A 26,250-nucleotide genomic window follows, 5' to 3' on the forward strand; every position below is an offset into this window, starting at 1 on the left:
ACAACAATACATGTGAAGCTTTATAGGGCTTTTGTTTTTAAATGGGGTCAGTGACCACCATTTGAAAGCTGGAAAGAGTCTGAAGAACTAGGCAAATAATTCAAAAACTATACAAAATAAATAATGAAGACCAATTGAAAAGTTGCTTACAACCGGCCATTTTATGACACACTAAGGGGCAGATTTATCAAAGGTCGAGGTGAATGTTCGACTGCCGACATTTTAAAGAGACAGGACATGATAAATTTCGATATTTGAATTTCGTGTACTTCGACTATGGAATAGGCCAAATTCAAATTGAATTTGAGAAAAATTTGAATATCGAAATTCATCATGCACTGTCTCTTTAAAAATTCGACCGACAATTTGCCATCTAAAACCTGCCAAATTGCTGTTTTAGCCTGAGAGGGTCCTCCTAGAACCTATTTGGAGTCAATTGGTGGTCTTGGGAAAAACTTCGAATCAAATTCGATCAATTCCGCTATTAATTCAATTCAAACAATTCAAATTCGGCCGAATATGGACCTATTCGATCGAAAAAGGACCTATTCGACCCAAAAAAAACTCTGACTTAATTTCGGTTGGTCTTTTTGAATTAGAATTTCTACGTTTTTTAATTCGAAATTCGACCCTTGATAAATATGCCTCTTAAGGTGGCCATACACGGGCCGATAAAAGCTGCCGACAGACCGTGTCGGCAGCTTATTGGCCCGTGTATGGGGCCCCGCGACGGGCTTTACCGATCGAGATCTGGCCGAAAGTCGGCCAGATCTCGATCGGATGGGACAGAAAATCCCGTCGGATCGCGGCCGCATCTATTCGTTGATGCGGTCCCGCGATCCGACCGCCTGTTTGGGCATCGTTAGGATCCAATCGTTGGGCCCTAGGGCCCACGATCGGATCAGCCGATATTGCCCACCTCAAGGTGGGCATATCGGAGGGAGATCCGCTCGTTTGGCGACATCGCCAAACGAGCGGATCTCTCCATGTATGGGCACCTTTAGACTTAAATTTGGTTGGTCTTTTTGAATTCGAATTTCGCAGTTTTTTCAATTCGACCCTTGATAAATATGCCCCTTAGACTTAATTTCGGTTGGTCTTTTTGAATTTGAATTTCAAAGTTTTTCAATTCGACCCTTGATAAATATGCCCCTTAGACTAAATTTGGGTTGGTCTTTTTGAATTCGAATTTCAAAGTTTTTTCAATTAGAAATTCGATCCTTGATAAATATGTCCCTAAAAGTTAACATAAAGGTGAACCACACTTTTAAAAAAAAGTGTCTCAATCCACCAACCCACTGGCACATTTTCCCCACCCCATCTGCCCATTTTCCTGCCCCATGATGTCATCATCCCAACCCAAGTGACAGGACCAACCTACAACCCCAAACCCTTGTGCAAAATCTTCCATGAAACTCCCCCTGCCAACCCTAATAAAAATTAACAACCTCTTTGATTCTCCTGCTTATCTATGCCAATATATCTGGTTCCTGTCTTTTTCCTGGCCCCATCACAGACTAACTATTTCCTATCTGTATCACTGATGGGTGGGAATAATTAAAAAACACAAAGAGAATTTAAGAGAAAAGAATTAATGCCCTGTATTCCAGAAAGGCCAAAGGGCCCAGTGGGAAAATTGCCAGTATCCCTGCCAATATATATATATATATATATATATATATATATATATATATATATATATAAAAGCAGGAAATAAGTTGCGGGTAATACTTTACCTTTATAAAATGTATAACAAAGCAATAAAATTCTTAATGAATCAGATGCAAGTGTAGGAACTGGTCACACCGGGGATGACTTTGATGTCGTTGACCATCTTAAATATATTGCAATATATGGATAAACAATCCCTGTTTTGTTTAAAGGTTAAGGCATTTTAAAGGCACAAAATGTTTCAATGTCCTTAATATATTTATAATGGTTTGCGTGCAGAGGACTTCTTGTATTTGTATATATACAAATTTATAAATAAAAATATAAATAATATAGTGAATAAAGTACCCCCTTTTGTAAAATATAAGGATATTATAAGTTACCGAGGAGTTTCATGACCATATAAAAACACGAGGCCGAAGGCCGAGTGTTTTTATACAGGTCATGAAACTCCGAGGTAACTTCTAATATCCTCATATTTTGCAACTGGGGGTACTTTATTTATTATAATACACAAGTTTCGGTGAGTCATGTGACAGAAATTACATCAGAACTCACCGTTTATAACTGATGACATCAGAACTCACCGTTTATAAGGATATAATTTACAGGATATTCATGGCTTTTGTGTATTATAAAAATATATTGTCTGGGTATATTATGTTACTGTATATACATTATAACACTGAAGCATTTGTCCCATGTCCTGTTAAGAAAACAGCATTTATGTTGCCTGCAAACTACATTTTCCAGAAATTGCAATATTTAGTCTTTGGAGAAAACATGAGATGAAATCTTTAAAGAGGTAAAATGACTGAGAGAAAAGCAAATTTCAGTAAATTGATGTCAGGCATAACTATTTTCATTAACTTAATATACAAAGAATTAATGGCTCTATTAAAACAACAATAAGCACGGAATGGAATTTAATGAAACATGATCTATAATAGCTTTTGGCTCGAACAGAAAAAGTTATGGGGATCATTATGAATACATTAAATGTTATTGCTTTTGTGAATAACTGATATGAAGTTACCTTAAGTACAACAGAGAAAGTTTATACAATAAGGTATGCTTGAAAATTGGATAATCTTAATATTGATCTTGTTTAGAATAAAATACGGCTCATATTTGAATAATAACTTCGGAAAAAGATTGCCATTATCTTCTTCTCCTGCTTTGATCATCTCTGCCAGAAAAGAGAAAGGCAAAATTAGTCCCATGTATTAACCCTAACATTGATATCAATACAGGAAAGTCAATTTACATAGCAGAATGAACCATTAGATCTGTATTTAGTATTGATCCAAGATTCTATTATACACTTGTTGTGTCTGCAAAATAAATGATCATTATAACACCATCAAGTTTGAGTGATAGTAATGATTGCTAGGATGAAATCAATGCACATTTGAAAAACAGAGATTTATATAATATTGTTTAACAAAAAATGTAAATTATGTGATAAAATTACAAAATATACATACAGTAGGCGTATCTACAGTATGTATATATTCATAAAATTACTAATACAAATATGAAAATTGCTATTGTAGATATAGTGTGTTTATCTATAGTCTGAAGATATATGATGCAAACCCATAGTTCCTGGTTACATTTACATACATATATTGAGGTAAAGGAAGCCACTTACTTTAACAACACAAGCAAACATAATGCAACCAGAGAGAGAGAGAGAGTCAGGGAGCCACAGGGATTCCCGGGAACTTGACATTCGGTGAGATTTTTGCGGGAAAGTCCAGATTCTGACATCTCAGTCCTGGATTTTAAGTAAAAAATCCATGGTTTCTCTTTAAACTCCTGCACTGATGCCAAAAAAGTGAAACTTATTTAATTAGAGGCTTTTTGGCAGAGAGCCCAGAATACTCAGCGCCTGCACCCTGCACTGAGATACATTTGTAACAATTTAAGATAAGCAAAGATATAATTGTAACTATTTAACATAAGCAGGATTCTTGGGAGAACTGTGACTTAGCTTAAAGGGCAATTTCACCTTCATTAGCAAATCTGTTATAACACATTAAACATTGCCCGAAAACTCCCAGAAATGTGTTCAAATTTTCATAACCTACCAAATTTTGTAAAATGGGAATTAGGGGGTGTGACCAGAAAACCGACGTGGTCAAATTATCTTTGCAGCGATACGCGCGGCACATCTTTTTGTCACTCTTTCCATTTTTCAAGTGTTTGAAATTATGCATAAACAGCCCACATAGACATAGATTATATAAATGCCTTGCAAGCAGGGCCGGATTTACATTGTGGGCGCCCCTAGGCCCACTACCGTTCATCGCCCCTGTCCCCTCCAGGGGGACAGGAGCAATGGTGATTGGTGCACGGAAAATTTAAAAAATTATTGTATCTCCAGCGCATCCCCAGTGTTTCTGAACCAATGTGGGTGTGGTTGGGCAGCATGCCGCCCCCCTAAAATTCTGCCGCCCTAGGCCCGGGCCTAGGTGGCTTTTCCACATTTCCGAGCCTGCTTGCAAGTCGTGCAATAGGGGCAAATTTACTAAAGGGCGAAGTGACTAACGCTGGCGAAAATTCGCTCGCGAAGGAGATAGACTGTAACGCTACTTTTCACTCTAACGCCAGGCGAATTTTCGATCTGGCGAATGGACGTAATTAAGAAAATTCACTAAGATGCGGATTTTAATGAACGTTACCTCATGCGCCAGTCTTGCCTTCGTCACCTCAGACCAGGCGAAGTGCAATAGAGTAGATAGGAGTTCCTCAAAAAAAAAATTTAAACATTTTCTAAGTCCCAAAAAACGCTGGCGACTTTTCTATTTTTCAGGGTGACAGGCTGCAAAAGATCGTAATTTTATTTAGGGTACCCCCTACATTTCCTTACATATAACACATAAACTATACACTGGGCACATGTGTAGGGCAATATAACAACTTTACATTATTTTATTAAGGTTCCCTGGGCTTGTGTAGTGTAATGTATTTGCTGAAACATATACATCCATTGAAATTTAACTTCCCGTTGTATGCAAATTAGGCAACGCTAGCGCAACTTCGCTTTGCTTGCTGAATTAACGCTAGCAAAACTTCGCCATCGTTCGGCACCCTGGACGCAACTTCGCATTTTAGTGAATTAGCGTTGTCCTGGCAAATCCCATTGTAAACTACAGAGCTTATTTGTTATCGGCTTTGTATCCTGTGCCTTTTCTATTTTTTCAGCTTTGAACACATCAGTTTGTTTATATAAACTATATCAGTCTTTCTGAAGCAGACACCTCAGTTCTACCAGTGCAGAGCAACATTACATTATTTATTCATTACTCAAGAACACTTTCATTTTTTGATGTTTCTGTTCCTTTAGTACTGTTGTGTAAACAATGACTGTGTTATTCTTATATTGTGCATAATTGTATTTATTTTCCTAGTAGGGAAAGGTATACAGGATCCATTTGGTTAATCGTCCACACTGGGGGTTCGAGTTCGAGAAAACCTAGGAATTATAAGGGCCCCAGATAGAGATTGGCTAAGGTACACATGGCATGGATGGTGTTTTTCTAGGGATGGGTTGGGGTTAGCAAAACCTACCTGAAGAGATAGCAAAAGAGTCAGGCGCCAGTACCTACCGAACTACTTTTCAGGTAACTGTAAAGAAATTTTGTAAATGTTTAGATGCCTAGAATTTACATATTTCTTCTCAAGATAATACATGATTTAGGTTGAACTTCCCCTTTAGTACGCTATTCCTCTTCATACCATGTGGTATAATAGAATAAGAACATGGAGTTGACCTCAAAAGGGAGTTTGAACCGAACCTATATAAAGTGACGAAACAACTGCTAGTACAATTAAAGGGGTGGTTCACCTTTAGGGTAACTGTAATTATGTAATACAATGGCCAATTCTAAGCAACTTTTCAATTGGTTTTCATTATTTATAGTTTTATAGTTATTTGCCTCTTTGCTCTGACTCTTTGCAGCTTTCAAATGGGCATTGCTGACTCCCTTCTTAAAAACAAATGCTCTGTAAAGGCTACAAATGATCCTTCTGTTCAGGCCTCTCCTATTCATATTCCAGTCTCTTATTTGAGTCAATGCATGGTTGCTAGGGTAAATTGGACACTAGTTACCAAATTGGTTAAGATGCAAATTGCAGAACTGCTGAATAAAAAAGCTAAATAACTCAAAAACCTTCAATAATAAAAAATGAAAAAAAAAAAAAAGCAAATTGTCACAGAATATTACTTTCTACATCATACGTAGGGGTAAATTTACTATTCACCAGCGACGGCTTCGCAGCCATCACAACATTTTCCCAGGTGAAAATTCGGTCAGACAATGCTTATTTACTAAAATGTGAAGTTGTGTTCAGGGAGCCGGACGCTGGCAAATTTTTGCTAGCGTTACTTGGGCAATGTGAAAGCGAAAGCAATACTGCCTAGCGCAAATTCGTTAGAGGTCTTCGCTCCGGCTAATTTGCATACAGCGGGAAATTTAAAGTTGAATGGATGTGTATGTTGCAGCAAAGACATTACATTACACAAGTCTAGGGAACCTTAATAAAAGAAAATAGAGATGTTATAATGCCCTACACATGAGCCCAGTGGATATCACCCTGAAAAAAGGAAAAGACGCCAGCGTTTTTTGGACTTCATAAATTTTTCCACTAAAAAATATGATGTAAGTAACAGAAGATTGAGGAAGATCTATGCACTCCAATGCACTTTGGGGCAAATTCACTAACCTCTGAAAATTCGCAAGGGACGGCTTCGCTCACAGCGCAACACTTCGTCAGGTGTAGATTCGCCAGGACGACACGAATTCACTAAAATCCGATGTTGCGTCCAGGGCGTCGAATGCTGGCGAAGTTGCACTAGCACTACTGCGCCAATCCAAGCGAAGTTGCGCTAGCGTTGCCTAATTTGCATACGGCGGGAAGTTAAATGTACGTATATGTTGCAGCAAATAGATTACACTACACAAGACCTGGAAACCTTAATAGAATAAAACAAAGTTGTTATATTTCCCTACACATGACCCCACTGAATAGTTTATGTGCCATATGTTAGAAAATGTAGGGGGGAAGCCGGTTACCCCAAAACAAATTCATGCTCTTTTGAGCCTATCACCCTGAAAAAAGGAAAAGTCGCCAGCGTTTTTTGGGACTTAGAAAAATTTTCAACAGTTTTTTTAGGAACTCCTACCTACTCTATTGCACTTCGCCTGGTCTGAGGTGGCGAAGGCAAGTCTGGCGCAAGAGGTAACATTCAGTAAAATCCGCATCTTAGTGAATTTTCGTAGTTACGTCCATTCGCCAGATCGCAAATTAGCCTGGCGTTAGGGAGCGAAGTACCGTTAGAGTCTATCTCTTTCGCTAGCGAAGTTACGACATTGACCATTAGTAAATAGGCGATGTTCCTAAATGACGTCACGCTGGCAAATTTTCGCCAGCGTTAGTCACTTCGCTCTTTAGAAAATTTGCCCCATCGACTGGTCTGAGCTTAGGATTGCCACTTGGCCAGTAAAAATTTTGCTTGATGCCAATGTTAGTAATAGGAAAAAAATGCAAGAATATAGGAAGGCCGGTATTTTTTTTCCAGAAAGGTGTCAACCCTATGTGAGCTGGCGATTTAATGAATTTGCGGAGTAACGTCCATTCACCAGATCAGTGCGAATCAACGCTAGCGTCTATCGCCTTCATTAGCGGAGTGACGCCTGCGTCTCTAGGTAAATCGGCAAAGTCCCTGAAGCGGCGGTCACTTCGCCTTTTAGTAAATCTGCCCTTAAAAGTTATCTCAAAGATGAACAACCCTTTCAATCATCGGAAGTACCCATCCCCAGCCACAAGGTGTCGCTATACTATGTGTTTGCGCTTTCTAGCTTTCTGGATTGTTTTCGTCTCGGTGCTCCAGATCGGGCCAAGCAGTTGTCCAGTTCGGTAATTTCCGCTGTGTTTTCAGGTCTGTGCTGTCACGCCGGCCTGGGCATGGCGGAGGCTGGGGTTTCAGCGGCGGAGGCTGTGGCGGAGACAGAACGACAAGGTGGCGGGGAAGCTGAGCTCCGATGTCCCGGCTGGAGTGAGTCGCAGTTGCGGTCTTACCAATTTCAGACCCGACAGATTCCGCGCCTGCAACACGGAGACCCCCGGGCAGAGGAGCTGATCGATAAGGAGGTGAGGCGGAATAATACACTGTTCGGCCTCTCTCTCTCTGTGACGTATTCGGCCCTTTCACCCAAGTCTGGCTAATCAGGTGTCTCTGTCAGAACAGGGCTGCACAGTGATTTAGGCTGATTCTTATGGATCGATAAAAAGCATATGCCATATTCCTGCGCCTCTTCGTGCCTTGGTTTTTACCTTTAGTTCCCAAATGTTGCTGCACTACAACTCCCAGAATGCTCTACATATAATTATATTTTAAAGAACTTTGGGAGCTGTAGTCCAACAGGGCCCCTGCATTTTGTACACCCCTGGTTGGTAATTGTTATATTCAAGCTGGAACTGATCATAGCTCTCAGCCTGATATTATCATTTTAGTTTGCTTTGGGGATTTTGAGTAATTTAGCTTTTTTCCCAGCAGCTCTACAGTTTGCAGTTTCATCAATTTGGTTGCTAGGCTGCAAATTACCATAACAACCATGCATTGATATTGAATAAGAGACTGGAGTATTAATAGGAGAGGGCCTGAATAGAAAGATGAGTAATGAAAAGTAGAATTACAATCGATTTGTAGCTTTACGAAGCATTTGTTTTTTATATGGGGCCATTGACCCCCATTTGACAGCTGGAAAGAAAAGGCAAATTATGAAGAAAAAAAAAAACTATTAAACTATGAAGACTTACTGAAAAGTTGTTTAGAATTGGCCGTTCTATAATATACTAAAAGCTAACTTAACGTTTGGCTACCTATGTCGCTTTGATATGTGCCAGTTGGCTGTTCATTGTGGGACACCCCTGTGATGTATATTTGGCCAGGCAATGTACCCCTTTACTGTGCTTGGGGCCAACCAATTGTAAGGGCCACTTTTCTTTTGGATAGTGAGAAAGTAGATTTCTTGTTAAAGGGGAACTACCGCGAAAATGAAAATGTAAGCTTCGGCGTACTGAAATAAGACACTTTCTAAATACAATCAATTAACCACTCTGTACAGTTTCTGAAATAATCAAGTTTATCTTCACTATTCCTCTCTTAGCATCTGTTTCTCTTTGTTATCTCTTCCTGCAGGAGGTGGATGTCAAAAAAATTTCATTTTCACGATAGTTTCCCTTTAACTGATATGTATGTTTTCCGTTCTGGACAGAAAGGAGGAGTTTGCTGTCTCTTATACCCATTATTATTATATATTTTGTAATTTCTTTGTCTTGGTTTATTTGAACTAGTGAGTGGAAAACACGTCTTAATTTAGTTTCCTGAACTTTTGGTGATGGTGGTACGGTTTCAGTTTGCATTTTCAGCCATACGCAAAGGTTTTAAGTCTTCTCCGCTGCACAGAAGCAAAGGCAAAAGGTTTAATTTAACTGGGCTGACGGGCAGACAAAAAACAAAGTTTATTGGTAAAATATAGGTGTAAGTGAAAAACTAGCTTTTAACCTCATATTTTAACATATATGTTTGTGAATAAAACATTTTTCATAAAGTGTAGTGTACAGGAGACTTAAAATGAAATTACTGTGGGAGCAGTAATGCTACTGGCTGCAACTAGGTATGTTTTGGACCTATAAGAGAAGTTATATGGCTATTTGCAGGCAGTCTATATCATATAAAACTATGGAGCAAATTAGCTAATGAGTGAGGAGGTTTTATATATGGTGTCTCAATATCTTTGCCATCAGAAATCTGAGGAGTCACAGTTACCTGGTTCTGGGATTTATTCAGCTATGTTTAAAGGGGTTGTTACCTTTAAATTTACTTTTTAGTATGGTGCAGAGAGTGATATTCGGAGACAATTGTTGGCAATCGGTTTCCATTTTTTATTATGTGTAATTTTGGGTTATTTAGCTTTTTATTCGGCAGCTCTCCAGTTTGCAATTTCACCAGTCCGGTTGCTACATTCCAAATTACCCTAGCAACCATTCATTGATTTGAATAAGAGACTGGAACATGAGTAGGAGAGCCTTGGATAGAAAGATGAGCAAAAAATGTACCAATAACAATACATTTGTAGCCTTACAGAGCATTTGTAGCCTTACAGAACATTTGTGTTTGAGATGGGGTCAGTGACCCCCCCCCATTTGAAAGCTGGACAGACTTGGAAGAAGAAGGCAAATAAATCATAAACTATAAAAAATAAATAACTAAGATCAACAGAAAAGTTGCTTAGAAATGGTCATTCTATAACATACTAAGAGTTAACTTAAGGGAAACCACCCATTTAAGAGGCCTGCAGTGCTTTTTGTTGTAGGGACAGAGGTCAGTTGAATAAATGTACACTCACTGGGGGTCATTTATCAACACTGGGCAAATTTGCCAATGGGCTGTAACCCATGGCAACCAATCAGATTGCTGCATTCATTGTTCTACTTGCAGCTGGCTTTAAAAAGCTAATCACTGATTGGTTGCTATAGGTAACAGCCCATGGGCAAATTCGCCCAGTGTTGATAAATGAGCCCTACTGTTGAAGGGCTTCCAGTATATTAGAATTTCCTATCACCCTTCCCTATCCTTTTTATAATGATGCTGTTTATGCAATAGCTCCGGTCACGTCCTTCTCAACCTATATTTACTGGCTAGACGAAAATATCTCATCATTCACCAATGAGACCAACCCTGAACTCCACCCGTTCCTGGCACAGGCTATATTAAATTGTGCAAGCAATTTCTACTACTTGCATATAATGCCGTACTGTGCGGAATCTCAAAAAAAAAGATATTTTATATGCATAAAGTAACAATCTATTATCACTAATATTCAGTGATAATATTAATTAGATATCACTCTTTTTCTCCTGCTTTCCCAGTGTACATTGCTGTTTTCTTCTCTGTATTATTCCACAGAGACAGATGTAGACCTATATTCCTATGATAAATTGGTTTTTGCACCATTTATATGGTTTCCCAGACAGATTTGATATTTAGTTACATAACTGTTTACAGCAGATAAAGATTGGATAGGAACACAAATCATCTGTTTCAGTTCTACAAGAAATTTCTTTGAAATACAAAGTGCTATCAAACCTTTGTTTTTATCAAAAAAAGCAACTGCATGGGTTCTACGTAACAGACTCCCTATGCATCTATGTAAATCTCTATGCATCTCTAAGTGAACTTAATCATAATTAACTCTGGTCTTGCAATAAACAGGTTCCCAAAAGTTTCCTTCTTATTGGATATCCTATAGGATACTGTCATGGGAAAAAAAATGTTTTCAAAATGAATCCGTTAATAGTGCTGCTCCAGCAGAATTCTGCACTGAAATCCATTTCTCAAAAGAGCAAACGGATTTTTTTATATTCAATTTTGAAATCTGACATGGGGCTAGACATATTGTCAATTTCCCAGCTGCACCAAGTCATGTGACTTGTGCTCTGATAAACGTCAATCACTCTTCTGCTCTCTCCTGCTGTACTGTAAGTTGGAGTGATATCACCCCCTCCCTCCCCCCCCCTTCAGCCAAACAAAAGAACAATGGGAAGGTAACCAGATAACAGCTCCCTAACACAAGATAACAGCTGCCTGGTAGATCTAAGAACAACACTCAGTAGTAAAAACCCATGTCCCACTGACACACATTCAGTTACATTGAGAAGGAAAAACAGCAGCCTGCCAGAAAGCATTTCTCTCCTAAAGTGCAGGCACAAGTCACATGACCAGGGGCAGCTGGGAAGTTGACAAAATGTCTAGCCCCATGTCAGATTTCAAAATTGAATATACAAAAATCTGTTTGCTCTTTTGAGAAACGGATTTCAGCGCAGAATTCTGCTGGAGCAGCACTATTAATTGATTCATTTTGAAAAAAAAAGACAGTATCCCTTTAAGCTCACACACTTGGTTTTTAAAGGGGATGTTCACGTTTTGAAATGTTTTCGTAAATGGTGTTGTGCATTAAAATGTTTAGCGTTTTCTATATATATATACTTGGCCTCATAACAGTGAATGGATCTGTAGCTCTCCTTCACTGCCTTTGTCAGTGGACTTCCCCTCTTCATGCTGCGTTAGCGTAGTGTTATTTTTGCACTCCCCATTTTTTCCACTTGCATGTTTTTGATTGTGTTGGCTAAACTGAATGGCCCACAGGTCCACCCAATCAATATCTTTATGAAAAGAAGCAGGTTAAAAAATCCCATTGGGGCAAGGGCTGTATTGGGTGATTGGTGTGGTCCTTATCCCGACTACCTGCATTTCTTCCAAATTCGATTGGAACCACAATTGATGTAATCTTTGCCCCAATGGCATGCATTCTCATTGTTATGGTCCAACCATTTCTAATCTTATTTTAAAGATTATAATTTTGAAGTAGTCCACAAAATATTTTTTTCAAGCTGTTCATATCGATAGCTGTAGACAACTATAGCTGTCTCTGTATTTTTTAGATTATTTTTTAAATTTATCCTCCAGGTGCAGCTTAATTTAATAAAGGGGTTGTTCATCTTCTACACACTTTTTCAGTTCAGTTGTTTTCAGATTGTTCATCATAAACAAAGACTTTTCCCAATTGCTTTCCTTTTTTTTTTTTTTTTTTACAGTTTCCCTGAAATTGAAGTTTAAAATTTTAATGTCTCAAGAGTTTCAGTCTGGCAGTTCAGTGATCCAGGAACTGGTCTGACCCTTTACAATTTGCTACATTTAGTTGATACAATTAGTTGATACATTTTCAGCACCTGTGGAATATTAGCAACTATTGTAACAATTGCCTATAATGAAACTCATTAATTCTGCTCTACAGGGCTAAAGATAGGGGTTCATAGTTTTCGTAAATGTTTGTTTATCTAGATTTACATAGAAAGCAACAACAAAAATACATAAAGGGACTGTATGCCCCCTTTTTCAACATTGATTTAGTGAATAGGGCTTGTGTTGAACATATTTTTGCCTATTCTTTTAAATAGGCAATAACTATGGCGTTTTGTAACGCCAGGCATAATTTGAAAGTAAAACTAAAGCCATGTTCTACTATTTGAGCCAAAAGAGCAAAGTCAAACAAACAAGTTCTCCACTGAGAAGCTTCTGTTGAATTATCTGCCCTTTATCTAAAGTGATAACATGTTGTATGGGAGGAATTTATTTAGCCTGTTGTTGCCTTGGGCTTGTTCAGAACCCCCAAATATAATGTTCATCATTTCTAACCTAATTTTTTGTTAACGTTTTTTTCCTGCTGGAGATTGCATCTCCCGAGAAAGAGCCCTTTGTGCAATCACCTAAAGTTGTAATTTCTTGGCAGACTTTGCTGAGCTTTTCTTAAGTGCATTATACAGGCTGAATAAATGCAGAGAAAAAAATGAGGAAACATTTATGATTGCAGTACTTTCATATGCATGGGCATGGTTTTTGCTCTCTGTCATGTTTTAGAAAAGCCTAAAAATAATAAAACTGCTCAGTGGTGCATTATAATGAATCATTAAATAAAAACAAAAAAGCCCAGAAATGTAGGGATTGAACCTTGTGAACCCTGTCACAATATGCGTTTTGAATTTGATGCCAGGAGCCGGTTGTTCTGACCGATACAAACCTAGTGCATACGGCACTTAAATGGGATTTGGATTATCTGGAGGAAAACATCGGAAATGGGGACTTTTCTGTGTACAGTGCCAACAACCACAAGTTTCTCTATTACGACGAAAAGAAAATGGTTAACTTTAAAAACTTCAAGCCCAAGTCCAGGAGGGAGGAAATGAAATTTCCAGAGTTTGTAAAGAATCTTAAAGATATACAACAGAAAGAGAGTGATGAAAGGTAAGTTCTCTTTTAAATTTCATTAAAATGTATACATTTATGTAGCCATCAGTTCAATGTAACTTTCTTAATTCTTCATTTGGAAAAAGACTAGCAACCTCATTTCCTAAAGATTGTGTACCCATGGTCCACATATGTCATACAGTTGATAGGAAATTAGCATTGATTCAACCAATTTGGCTTCTTGTTTCTGGGTCGTCTTTTTCCCAACAAATGTATTCATTAGAGCACACCAAAAGTTGGTTGTTTTTATAGTACCACTTATTTGCACAAGTTCTTGTGGTAGCAGTAAGGACAGACAAGTTTATGACTTTATGTTATCAGTGCTGCTGTTCAGAAATACAGTATTTAATAATTAATTGTTGTAAAGGTTGCTTCTGCTGCACTGCATACATGCTATATGTGTCTCCAGAATAATCACTCTAAGGTTTTTTAAAGCACTATATATAATTTTCATACAATATGTGGTAGTTACAATTTTCTTCAGTTTTGCCACTTTTCTCCAGTAACAAGTAGTGTCAATTTGCTGACAAACAGTGCCCATTTGTTAAGAGCTTTGAGCATTATAATTGTCATGCTTCTTTCAATCGTTCCTGCTAAAACATACCACTCAGAATGGGAGATCTTTGTGCATTATGTTCCTACCTACATCACCTTTTTATAAGTTAAAGGATACTGTCATGGGAAAAAATGTTTTTTTTTTTCAAAACACATCAGTTAATAGTGCTGCTCCAGCAGACTTCAGCACTGAAATCCATTTCTCAAAAGAGCAAACAGATTTTTTAATTTTGAAATCTGACATGGGGCTAGACATATTGTCTGTTTCCCAGCTGCCCCCTGTCATGTGACTTTTGCTCTGATAAACTTCAGTCACTCTTTACTGCTGTACTGTAAATTGGAGTGATATCATCCTCCTCCCTTCTCCCCCAGAAGCCTAACAGGACAATGGGGAGGTAACCAGATAGCAGCTCCATAACACAAGATACCAGCTCCCTGGTAGATCTAAGAACAGCACTCCATAGTAAAAATCCAGGTCCTACTGCGACACATTCAGTTACATTGAGTAGGAGAAACAGCCTGCCAGAAAGCAGTTCCGTGATAAAGTCCTGGCTCTTTCTGAAAGCACATGACCAGGCAAAATGACCTGAGATGGCTGCCTACACACCAATATTAAAACTAAAAAAATACACTTGTTGGTTCAGGAATGACATTTTATTTTGTAGAGTGAATTATTTGCATTGGAAACATTGTAATTTAGGGGAAAAAACGACATCATAAACATCATGACAGAATCCCTTTAAGCTGTCTCCTTGTTTAACTGAAAGGTGAATCATCAGCTCTCTTTTGTAAGATGTATAATTGTGGCCAAATAAAACCAGATTGCAGGGATAACTATTCCTGTATGACTCACTCTTTTTTTTAATCTGTCAGTGATTTGAAAGACATAGATAAAGTCCACTTGACATTGTTTTTATTTCACTTTTATTGTTCATATGAAAGATAAAATATGAAAATATATATATAAAATTGAAAGTATTTACACTTATTTTATTGAAGGTGTGCAATTGTAAAATGCCTGCTATCTTACCACCAAACATCTTTTTCATGTGACCTCCAGACAAGGCTTTGGGATTTGCATGGTTTGTTTAACCAAGATTTACATGTAAATATTTTTAAATTGCTCAGGTTATATCTACAACAAACGCTGAATGATACAGTGGGCAGAAAAATTGTGGTGGATTTCTTGGGCTTTAACTGGAACTGGATTAATAAACAGCAAGCCAAACATGGATGGGGACAGTTGACTTCTAATTTACTTCTGATTGGCATGGAAGGTAAAGTGTTGGCCATGTTTTTTCTTTATTGTTGTTTTGATCTGCTTTGATCACATAACTGATCACATAACTGTCAGTGAGTTTTTATTTTTTTTCTAAAATAGACATTTAAAAAACAGATCTGAATAAAACTTGAGAGTTGAGCTTATATAAAAGAGAACAATAGGGATGGGCGAATTTTTTTGCCTCGTTTCGCCGAAAAAATGACGCCCATGGACTTTTATGGCGTCATGCATCAAAATAAAAAGACGCACGTCAAAAAAATTTCGGCACACGACAACATTTTTTTGAGGCCCATAGACTTTAATGGGCGCCGGCGGCGAATTTTTGACGAAACGGGTCAAATTTGCCCATCCCTAGAGAACAACAATGAAGATCCACACTCACAAATTAGACATTTTTGCTATAATAGTTATATAGTAGTTACCACTCACTACCCATTTATTCAGCCTTTTAAAGAGGCTGTATAACTTCTTGTTCAACACAAGTTCAGATATTCAGGCTTGTTCTGAATGTTGTGGATGTGTCTGTTCTTTGTTATTTCTTACTCTGAAAAGGCAATAACGGAAAAAGTTTTTTCCTTTTTCTGGTGTTTCTCCTGATTACACAGACAGAATGAGGAAAATGTTGTTTTTATTTGTTTTTTTAAAAAACCTAAATGCAATTTATATTATTAACAGGGATGCACCAAATCCAGGATTCGGCCTTTTTCAGCAGAATTCGGATTCTGCCCGGCCGAACCAAATCCTAATTTAGATATGCAAATTAGGGGCTGGAAGGGAAATCGCGTGACTTTTTGTCACAAAACAAGGAAGTAAAAATGTTCGCACATCTTTCCATAATTTGGATCTTTGTACCTTAAGCCTACTATAAAATCATGGAAACATTATATAAACCCAATAGGCTGGGTTTGCTTCCAGTAAGGATTAATTATATTTTAGTTTGTATCAATTACAAGGTACTGTTTTATTACAGAGGAAAAGGAAATCATTTTTTAAAAATGTTGATAACTTTTATTAAATGGAGTCTAGGGGAGACGGTAATTCGGAGATTTCTGGATAACGGAATTCCAGATAATTGAGCTCATATCTGTTAAATAATGGTTTGTTATAATTAGCAGTGCAAATTTTGCTCCAGGTTGATTAGCTCATCGCAATGTTATTTCTCATTATCTTCTCATTTTAATTAATTTTTTGGCAGTCTGTGTAAAATATGTTTTCTGTATACCAGAATCAAAACTTGTACATGAACTGTCTGTGCAGTCAGTACAATATTCAGTATGGTAATCACATTCATGCACTTGTGATAACGGCTGAAATCTTCACCACCGGTGTACGCTTTAATAAGTTATGATTTTTATTTTGCTATTCTGAACATGTGGAAAGGAATAGCTCAGGAACCTTAATATTGATTTCTGCTCTACATAATCTTTGCTAGTAGTCCTTTGTGTGTATTTCTGATTTTGGTGTATTATTTCTATCATGTCTTTGGTTATGTAAGGCCCACTGTCCAGTGATTATGTTCTTACTAAGGAGTAGTTAGCACTGGCAAAAAAATTGGCATTGCCTTAAAGCAGCAGTGCAGGACTTGGAGTTGCTGGCCCTTACATTAGACAGCATTTTTTCTTTTCCTTATAGAATATTGAGTCAACTGGATAGTTTAAGCTTTGTTAGTATATGAGCTCATGTGATATCTGGTTATGTCTGGTTTCTTTATTTTAGCAGCAGACTGTATAAATAAATTGGGAGAAATCTTTACAATGTGCATTGGGCAGCAAACTGATAATAATACAGGATAACCAGTGCAGGATGCAGTATTATAGCCCACGTGAAAGTGAACATTGTCCGATACCAATTCACAGTCCATTCTACTTTGTGCAGCTTTCACCTAAAAAATATGTTTGCACTTTGCATAAGCATTTACCAGAGTAGAAAGGGATTAGCTGCTTTTCCAGAACGTGTCTTCTCTGTTTGTCTTGGAAAACCAAATGTTTTTGTTTATTAACACAGGGAATGTGACACCAGCACACTATGACGAGCAGCAAAATTTCTTTGGCCAGATTAAGGGATACAAACGGTGTATCCTCTTTCCTCCTGAACAGTTTGAATGTCTCTATCCATATCCTGTCCACCATCCCTGTGACAGACAGAGTCAGGTGAGATCCATTTTTATTCCTCTTGCTAACTTGGGAGTGCTTACAGTTAAAGGGAGACTTTTATCTAATTGTTATTTCAGTTTTATTGGAACTACAAGCAGTTTCTTTTAAATAGAAAAGATTTAAAGGTCATTTTAAAGTAGCAGAAGTTGGTGATAAAGTAGATGGGAGACTATTGCACTAATCTATGAAGCAAAACAGATTTGCCCAGTGTTGTTAAATGAGACCCACTCTTTTGTTTTCAACATATCTATTATAATGACGCAATACCAATGCAGTTGTTGCGTACTTGTTTATTACAAGGAAGATGTTCATTGTGCTGTTTATATGCACCAGTATTAACAGCCTAGTACACTGCATATAAGCTATGCCAGGAAACTTCAAAAGAGGCTGGCACAAGCCTGGACCCACGAAGTAGTAAAGCCGGAGTCAGATTTGTAAAAAGGCTAAAAAAAAGCTTACATTTTATTTTCCATAATTAAGAACCACTGGGCTGACGTGTTTTGTGTCTACCAAGGACACTTCCGCATAGGCTGAACATTGAACATTACATACAGGATATTTAAAAGAAAGATAGCCAATGGGAAACAAGTAGGTGGTGCTACCAGATATATCGCTCAAAGAAGACATTCAAATCCAAGGATTCATTAGACACACCCCCATGGCCAAAACAATTCATACGTTAACTTAATTAGGGAATACATAATAGAAAGTATAAAGTACAAAGTAAATATATCAAAAATAGGGAAAAAGAGAAAAGGAAAAAAGGACTGACTATTATACATAGCAGTAAACATTAAAATCAAAATGTAGACCTAGAGGCTGCCTTGTGCCTAGGTAAAAAAATCCATTTGGTCTCTATTTTCAATAACTCAGAATAAATGTTTCCACCCCTTATATTAGGAACTTCCCTATCTATACCTGTAACTCTCAAATACGAGAAAGTTCTATTGTTACACTCATCTAAATGTCTGGCAATTGGTGTTGTTCCTTGTTGTTAATGTTAAGAATGTGTTCTCTAATGCTATCTTTTAATTGTCGACTTGTTTGACCCACGTATTGTTTTTTTTAAACTTTTCACAGGTGAGAAGATAGAATTTTTTTTTTTAGTATTACACTTAATATAATGTTTAATATCATAGTTTTTTGTTGTAGTGGTTATAAGCTATTCCCCCAGAGAAACATAGATGGTCTTGTGTGTTAGATTATAGCCCCCTGTGAAGATACAACCTAAGTGGCATAGGGATGTCTGCTGTGGGACATGGCAGAGAGGCTGTATAACTTAAAAGTATTTAATAGAAGTCAATGTAATTCTGGGTTACTTACCATTAACAAAATTCAAAAACTGTTTTCCTCTAGGTGGATTTTGAAAATCCTGATTTTGAAAGGTTCCCCAACTTCAGGAATGTTCTTGGTTATGAGACAGTGGTGGGACCTGGAGATGTTCTGTATATTCCAATGTATTGGTAAGCCACTTGACTTGGTTTTTAGAATACTAGCAATTATTTTCCCAAGAGCTGTTTATTTTGTTGTTTTTTTCTCCACTAGAACGTGAGACACAGAATATACTCTCAAATATTCATTGCATACAAAAAAGGGCAGCAAAGTACTCTACATTTGGTATTCGGGATGCACCAAATCCAGGATTTGGTTTGGCTGAATCCCAACACTTTTTTTTGAAGGATTTGAATTAAACAGAATCCTTAGGGTGTGGTCTTTGGTTTACTGGAACACATACAGCAAAAAAAAAAATACAATTTTGACATGCGCTCATCCATTTGAGCTTATGTGAAAAGGTGCTTAAACATGACATGAACTGCCAAAAATGTTTGCATAGACAAACATGATTCTTCAGATTGAGGAAAAGCAATTGTCTGGTTTATAATTTCAGCATCTATCTTCTTACTAGAGTCTTGTTTACCTTCACAACCATGCAGTGGATTGAATGAGAGACTGAAATATAAATAGTAGAGGGCCTGAATATAAAGCAAGAATATAACAAAATTGTACACTCACAGAGAAATAGATTTTTGTTTGGGTTTGTGACCCCCCCCCCATTTGAAAGCTAGAAAGATTTAGAAGAAAAAAGCAAATAACTTCAACTATTTAAAAAAGCAATTGCAAGGTTGCCAAGAATACAATTCTCAATAACATATGAAGTTAACTTAAAGGAACATTAACAGCAAAAAAATAGTGTTTTAAAGTAATGAAAATATGATGTACTGTTGCTCTGCTCAGCTAAAACGGATCTGTTTGTTTCAGAAACACTACTATAGTTCATATAAAAAAGCTGCTGTGTAGCAATGGCGGAAATTGAAAAAAGGCACATATGGCACAGGTTAAATAGTGGATAACAGATAACACCATTATGTTCTACAGAGCTTATCTGCTGTCTAGCTTGAGCCTTTGAATGGCTGCCCCCATTGCTACACAGCAGCTTATTTATATAAATAAAAGTACAGTTTCTGAAGCAAACACAGCAGTTTTACCAGTGCAGGGCAACACTGCATTATATTTGTTTTACATTAAAACACTTACATTTGGACCACCCTGTTAAAAGCAAGGAATCCAACTGAATGAGCTTTAGATTTCCTTTTAAGTCACATGATTTTTTTAAAGCTTTAGACAATATCTTGTTCATAAATCATTTTTTTTTTCTCAGAATTGGTTCTCGAATTAGGGCTTTAATTTTGGTTTGTGAATGTTTCTGGCAATCTATAGTAAATACTCTGTATCTTACTACTAAGTATAAGGCTAGGGCCAGACAAACACAAAAATAACCTGCCAAAATCTGCAGCTCCAGACTGCTAGCAGAATCCTCCTTGTATCGACTCCATAGCGAACACGCTCAGTAGATTTTGTCGAAGAAATAAGTGACTTTGCATTTTGAGCCAAAATCCACAGATTGTTTTTTCTCAGTTTTTAATAATCAGGCTGCTGGTGGTTTATTTGTGTTTTGGCAATATGAAATAGCATTCTTTTTGGAGTTTCAGGAAAATACCAGTTTGAATACATTTACTAATTTAAGATACTAGAAACCATGTTTAACTACATCATGGGCTTGCGTTTCCTGGGAGCTTAAAGGAAAAAGATTCATTAAAAAAGTAAAAGGAAAAGAAAAAGATTCATAAAGTGCTAGTTGTGAAAAGAATGTTTTATATTTTGGATGATTATGCATTATATAGAGCCTGGCCCAAGCAAGGCATAGAGTAAGAGTGTGCTGTCCTATAATCCTATATGGCCCATACTCTACATCATCTTACTCATTAAGGAGAGAGATAATCAATCAGTGGTTGAACTTGATAGATTGATTGTTTTTTTATTTTGTATTACCACATTTCCTCTGCAGCTGTGTAAACCCATTAGAGCCAAAGGCACTTTAATGCTTTGCCTTACTGCACACACAATGACACAGAATTATTTGCCCCCCCTTCGTTTTACTTATTAGTCGATATGTTTTGCACAAAAGGACTTTGTTCTTTAATTAAACCTAAAAAAGATTTCTAGGAATGCTGTATTTTATATATTCAATTTAATAAACCAGTCCATAGCCCAACACTACTAATATCACAGTCCTTCACAGTTGCCCCTAGCAGCTCCCTATTTTTGATATTTTAAGGCCATCTTTTACATGTAAGTAGATTTAACATATTGTTCTTAAGTATATCAAAATAACAGATTATTTATGGACTTTTAGGTGGCACCACATTGAATCACTGATGGATGGAGGGGTAACGATTACTGTTAATTTTTGGTACAAGGTATGTATTTTAACCAAATTCCTTTTTGTCCCATATCCAACAGGGAGTTGATTAACCTGAATGCAATATAAGGATAATGACACATATAGTCCTGCCATTGTCACAATTGTGCTTTACACCAAGTAAAAACTCACCAAGTAAAAGGATTTGATGTGAACACTAACTCTGACTTTCAGTTACTTAATGAGAGGCTGCGGCAGGCAGCTTGTGGCATTCTGACTAAGAGCAAAATATTAGACCCACTGACCAAAAAAAATCTTAAACACTGACCGTGGGACTTAATGCTCCAAGTGAGCAATGCAATAACAATAATAGAGGTAATTTATTTCCCCCTGGTGAGCAAGCGTTGGCCATTAGTGTTCACTTAAGAGACCTATTGCAGCCTTTTTTTGAAGTGAATGCATGGGACCTGGGTTTTTTTTAAAATTTGGATTACCATACCTTAATCCAGTGATCCCCAACCTGTGCCTCGTGAGCAACGTGTTACTCACCAACCCATTGGATGTTGTTCCCAGTGGCCTCAAAGCAGGTGCTTATTTTTGAATTCCTGTCTTGGAGACAGGTTTTGGTTGCATAAAAAAACAGGTGCACTGCAAAACAGAGTCTCCTGTAGTTTGGCAGTCCACATAGGGGCTACCAAATCATTGTAAAATGATTTGTACAAAATCATTGTAAATCATAACATTCATTTTGCAACACCCAGGAACATTTTTCACGCTTGTGTTGCTCCCCAACTCTTTTTAAATCTGAATGTTGCTCACGGGTAAAAAAAAAAGTTGGGGACCCCTGCCTTAATCTGTTAAGGATGATTTATACATTAAATAAACCCAATAGGATTGTTTAGCCATTAATTTGCATTTAAGCAGTTTAGTTAAATGCGAAGGAAAGGTTAAAACTAAGTTAGCCTTATCAGAAAGGTCCACCTAAATATACCAGTAAACCCTCAAAGTAGTGCTGTTCTGTCAATAGAAACACTGCATTTTTCTATTGTGTACACATGGGCTTCAGTATCAGACTTCCTGCATTTTGCTTAAACCTCCTTGCCCCTGGCGGGGCATGCTGAGGGCATGCTTAGTTTGCTCCTCTCCCCCCTCCCACCTTCTCTGCTGTAATCTGAGCCCAGAATTATAAGTGAGCAGGGAGAGACTCAGGCAGGAAGTGATGTTACACCAAGCTAATACTGCAGCTGCTATCCTAAACGAAAAGAGAGCTTCTAGAGAGGTAAAACATTCTACAGAATAAATATAACATTCTAGCTTGCACTATTGCAGCTAATCTATTAGCAATAAAAAGGCCTCTGTAGTTTTCCTTCTCCTTTAAGATCAAGTACAATGAAAAAGTATTTCCAAAATAGCAATTTTTAATTCTGGGTGAAGAACCAAATAATGTAGAGCCTATAAAGTTTTGCTGTGCCCTTAGTGAAGCAATAGGTTGTAAGCCTCTATGCATATCTAGATTATTATATGTAGTGACAGACTGCTATATAATTTGGAGTTTTGAGGAACATCTAATTTGTATTATTGTAAAAAACAAAAATCTTGCTTATTATTGCTAAATATCTAAATAGTGTTTGCACTGAGATGTCCTTATACTTGTTGGTGCAGCCCATTGCAGTGGATTTCCCAAGAAAGTCCCCTGGCAATCAGGCATGCTGCTTACTACATCCTATACACTTATCCACATCAAAGTTTACCTAGATATTGCTAGTATTTTAGTTGCTTGTGTGACAATAGCCAAAAATAAATAAAAAAACAAAGTTTAAAAAGAATATTCCAACTCTAGACCAGTTAATGAAAATAGTAGTAATTTCTTTACATTGTTCTTAACTGCAGCAATTATGTATTTCTGATTTATTTATTTTTTGCATCATCAGGGTGCCCCAACTCCGAAGAGAATAGAATATCCACTCAAAGCACATCAAAAGGTGGCAATAATGAGAAATATTGAAAAAATGCTCGGAGAAGCCCTTGGAAATCCGCAAGAGGTATATAACCTAATGTTTGAGGGAAGCAACATAAGTTACATTTTTACAGCTTGAGGAACAAAACATTATAAATAAATACTCTGGGAGGCTAATTTATGAATATAGGTGTTAAACTGCACAACCAATAAACAATTAATTTTGAATAGTTTACTACAGTTAAAGACATGACAGAATGCTAACGGCAATTGCACCTCTGCAGTTTAGCACTTATGTCAGTAACTTGTGTGTCAAACCTAAAGCTATGGACGCCAAAGTGAATTTTGCCAGACGCTTATTAATCCTGTTTGTATCCAAACAGAGTTGAAAGTGTTTTAGTCTTGATCATATGACTTTTATTCCTATTGCAGTTTTTTCTTATAGTCTGTAGCCATTGAATTCGCTGTTATGCTAATCTGAGTTATTGCCATGTCTAAGACAGTATCTAAACTATCCAGGAACCTGCCTATCTTGCATCTTACTCTGAAAACACGGGTACTGATATTAAAGGAGTGGTCCACCTTTAAGTTAAATTTTAGTATGTTATAGAATGGCTAATTCTAAGCAATAAAATTGGCCTTCTAAGAATCGAAAAAGCGAATGCTCTTTCCGACTCCAAATTTATATTTATTGCTGCTTTTTATACTCATCTTACTATTTAGGCCCATTCCTATTCATATTCCAGTCTCTCATTCAAATTACGGTACTGCATAGTTGCTTGTGCTCTAGCCACCAGATGCTGAAAAAGGGGAACTATCGCATAAATTAAAATGTCATATAAGCTTCAGCATACTGAAATAAGACAGTACAATCAATTAAACATTCTGTACTGTTTCTGAAATAATCAAATTTATTTTTACTATTCCTTTCTCAGCATCTGTTTCTCTTCATTCTGTCCTCATTCAGGAGTTGGGTGTCAGATACTTATTGACTGTTAGATCCAATATATCTTATAGGGGGGCTACTTTTGCCTAGAGGATGTATTAGAGCTCACTCTATTAAAAGACCAGAAATCCTGTTTCTCTACATGCAGAATCTGTGCAAAAGGCAGTTATTTTGTTAGATTTTGTTTGTACTGCAATCAGTTATTTGAATGAACTCTAATTCATCTGCTAGGAAAGGAAGCCCACCCCTATAAGATGTATTGGATCTAACTGTCAAATGTTGGGTGACCAGACCTGGCTTTTAGTTTACATTCCATTCCATCCCTCACTTGTTCAGCTGTGTTGAGGTCAAGGCTCTTTATAGCTTGCTCTGAACAATATCAACTGCGGTCCAGTACTAAGGTGCTTTTTTTCTTACTTAACAGGTTGGTCCACTGTTAAATACAATGGTAACAGGTCGCTATGACTGATGCAACTGAACGGTGATAGTGTGTGGCATTGACGTCTCTGCAGCTTTATTTGTGGGTAAATGAGGAAAATGACCGATATATTTAAGCGATTGTGCTGACTGGTTTCCGATACCTTTGGTTTACACCACTTAATTACTACTGTATTTACACTCTTTGGATGCTGATGAAGAAAGAAATAGAATCAACAACATAATGCAACACCGTCTACTCTACTTTGCACTCCTTGCTAGACAATGACCGAAATCGTATGACCCCTCAGAGCATCGCCTGCATTCAATGCTGTTTACTGCATCCATATACCGCTTCTAATACAGTATCCAAAGAGCCGAAAGCATTATCATTTTCACTAAAACCAGCTCTTATTTCTGTCAAGAGTGAAAGCCGTATAAACATCAGCAAATGTGGCTGGTTGATCTTCTAGCGTTTGGAGCAAATGTTTATAAATACAAGTAGATACTTGGGCAGTTAAGTTGCCCAGTGCAGCCTGGTCGCATTGATTATGTTCCAGTCATCTAGTTGCAAAGGAGCCATGATGAATGCTTCACTGATGGCCCTGAAGTACTTTTCCAATTCTGAGGATCGCAAGGCAACTGCAATGGAATCCACATATCAGATATCCGGCCTAACTTTTATAAACTGCTCTTTGGCAACTGTTCTCTCCAGGACACAGACAGGGGTGTTGCATATAGTTTTTACCTTTTGTTCTGCTGATTGTTATTGTTTTTCTATCCTGATGCACACAAACTTTACAGAAGAATTGTGGACATTTATAGTGCCTACACCACCCTACATACAGGAAAAAAGAACAAAAGGATTTCATACCAGCCTTGTTTTTTTTTAAATATTCTGTGGTAATTTTAATACTAAATGATTGAGCCAAAATAGGCCACATCAGAATATCTTCTTGCTACCTTGCAGTAAGTGAGTATTTGTACTAAGAGGGTGAGCAGGATATGTGATAAGTATTGAACATTGTGAAAAAGCATGTTATTTAAGTCTTGTTCACACTGTTCATTCATGCAACTAAAAGTGCAGCATTTAAAAGAAATGTGCCAATGGATTTTTGGTCAGTTGGGTTATAGGATTGCTGTGACCACGTATATTGAGAGAATGCAACTGTCACAAAGCATTTACTTTTGTGTAGGGATGCACCGAATCCACTATTTTGGATTCGGCCGAACCCCAGAATCCTTTGCGAAAGATTCAGGCAAATACCGAACCTAATCCTAATTTGCATATGCAAATTAGGGGTGGGAAGGGGATATTTTTTTTTTACTTCCTTGTTTGGTGACAAAAAGTCATGCGATTTCCCCCACCCCTAATTTGCAAAATAGGATTCGGTTCGGCCTGGCAGAAGGATTCGGCCGAATCTGAATCCTGCTGAAAAAGGCCAAATCCTGGATTCGGTGCATCCCTACTTTTGTGGGGCTGTGTTTATACCTATGAAACTGCTGTTATATCCCATTATAACAACATGGGACAAATTTACTGCACAATGATCCATTATAGTACTTATAAATACCTTAATATGGTTAATGAAGGTACCAATCTGCCCATATATTGGCACTGATTCAGAGTGCAAGACAAGAAGACTTTATCATATGCTGGAACAATAGGTATATACCTCCCATATTGGCTT

The 26,250-nt window shown here is 37.4% G+C and overlaps 1 protein-coding gene across 3 annotated transcripts in view; it reads left to right on the plus strand.

Moving 5' to 3' along the window:
• hif1an.S (hypoxia inducible factor 1 subunit alpha inhibitor S homeolog) overlaps positions 1-25,759 on the plus strand; it is a 28,743-nt gene extending 2,984 nt beyond the window's left edge. Inside the window, exons 2-10 of one of the 3 annotated variants that reach the window (XM_041571096.1) lie at positions 5,088-5,190; positions 7,619-7,830; positions 13,296-13,546; positions 15,233-15,381; positions 17,391-17,536; positions 18,896-19,002; positions 21,234-21,297; positions 23,171-23,281; positions 24,567-25,759. In XM_041571096.1, the coding sequence (XP_041427030.1) occupies positions 7,645-7,830; positions 13,296-13,546; positions 15,233-15,381; positions 17,391-17,536; positions 18,896-19,002; positions 21,234-21,297; positions 23,171-23,281; positions 24,567-24,611 (1,059 nt within the window). In that variant the 5' untranslated portion in view covers positions 5,088-5,190; positions 7,619-7,644 and the 3' untranslated portion in view covers positions 24,612-25,759. The remainder of the gene's footprint in view (positions 1-5,087; positions 5,191-7,618; positions 7,831-13,295; positions 13,547-15,232; positions 15,382-17,390; positions 17,537-18,895; positions 19,003-21,233; positions 21,298-23,170; positions 23,282-24,566) is intronic. The other 2 variants (XM_041571097.1, XM_041571098.1) reach the window with 2 other exon arrangements.
• The last annotated feature ends 491 nt before the right edge of the window (positions 25,760-26,250 follow it).

The sequence above is a fragment of the Xenopus laevis genome, chromosome 7S (assembly GCF_017654675.1).
Source record: "Xenopus laevis strain J_2021 chromosome 7S, Xenopus_laevis_v10.1, whole genome shotgun sequence".
NCBI lineage: Eukaryota > Metazoa > Chordata > Amphibia > Anura > Pipidae > Xenopus > Xenopus laevis.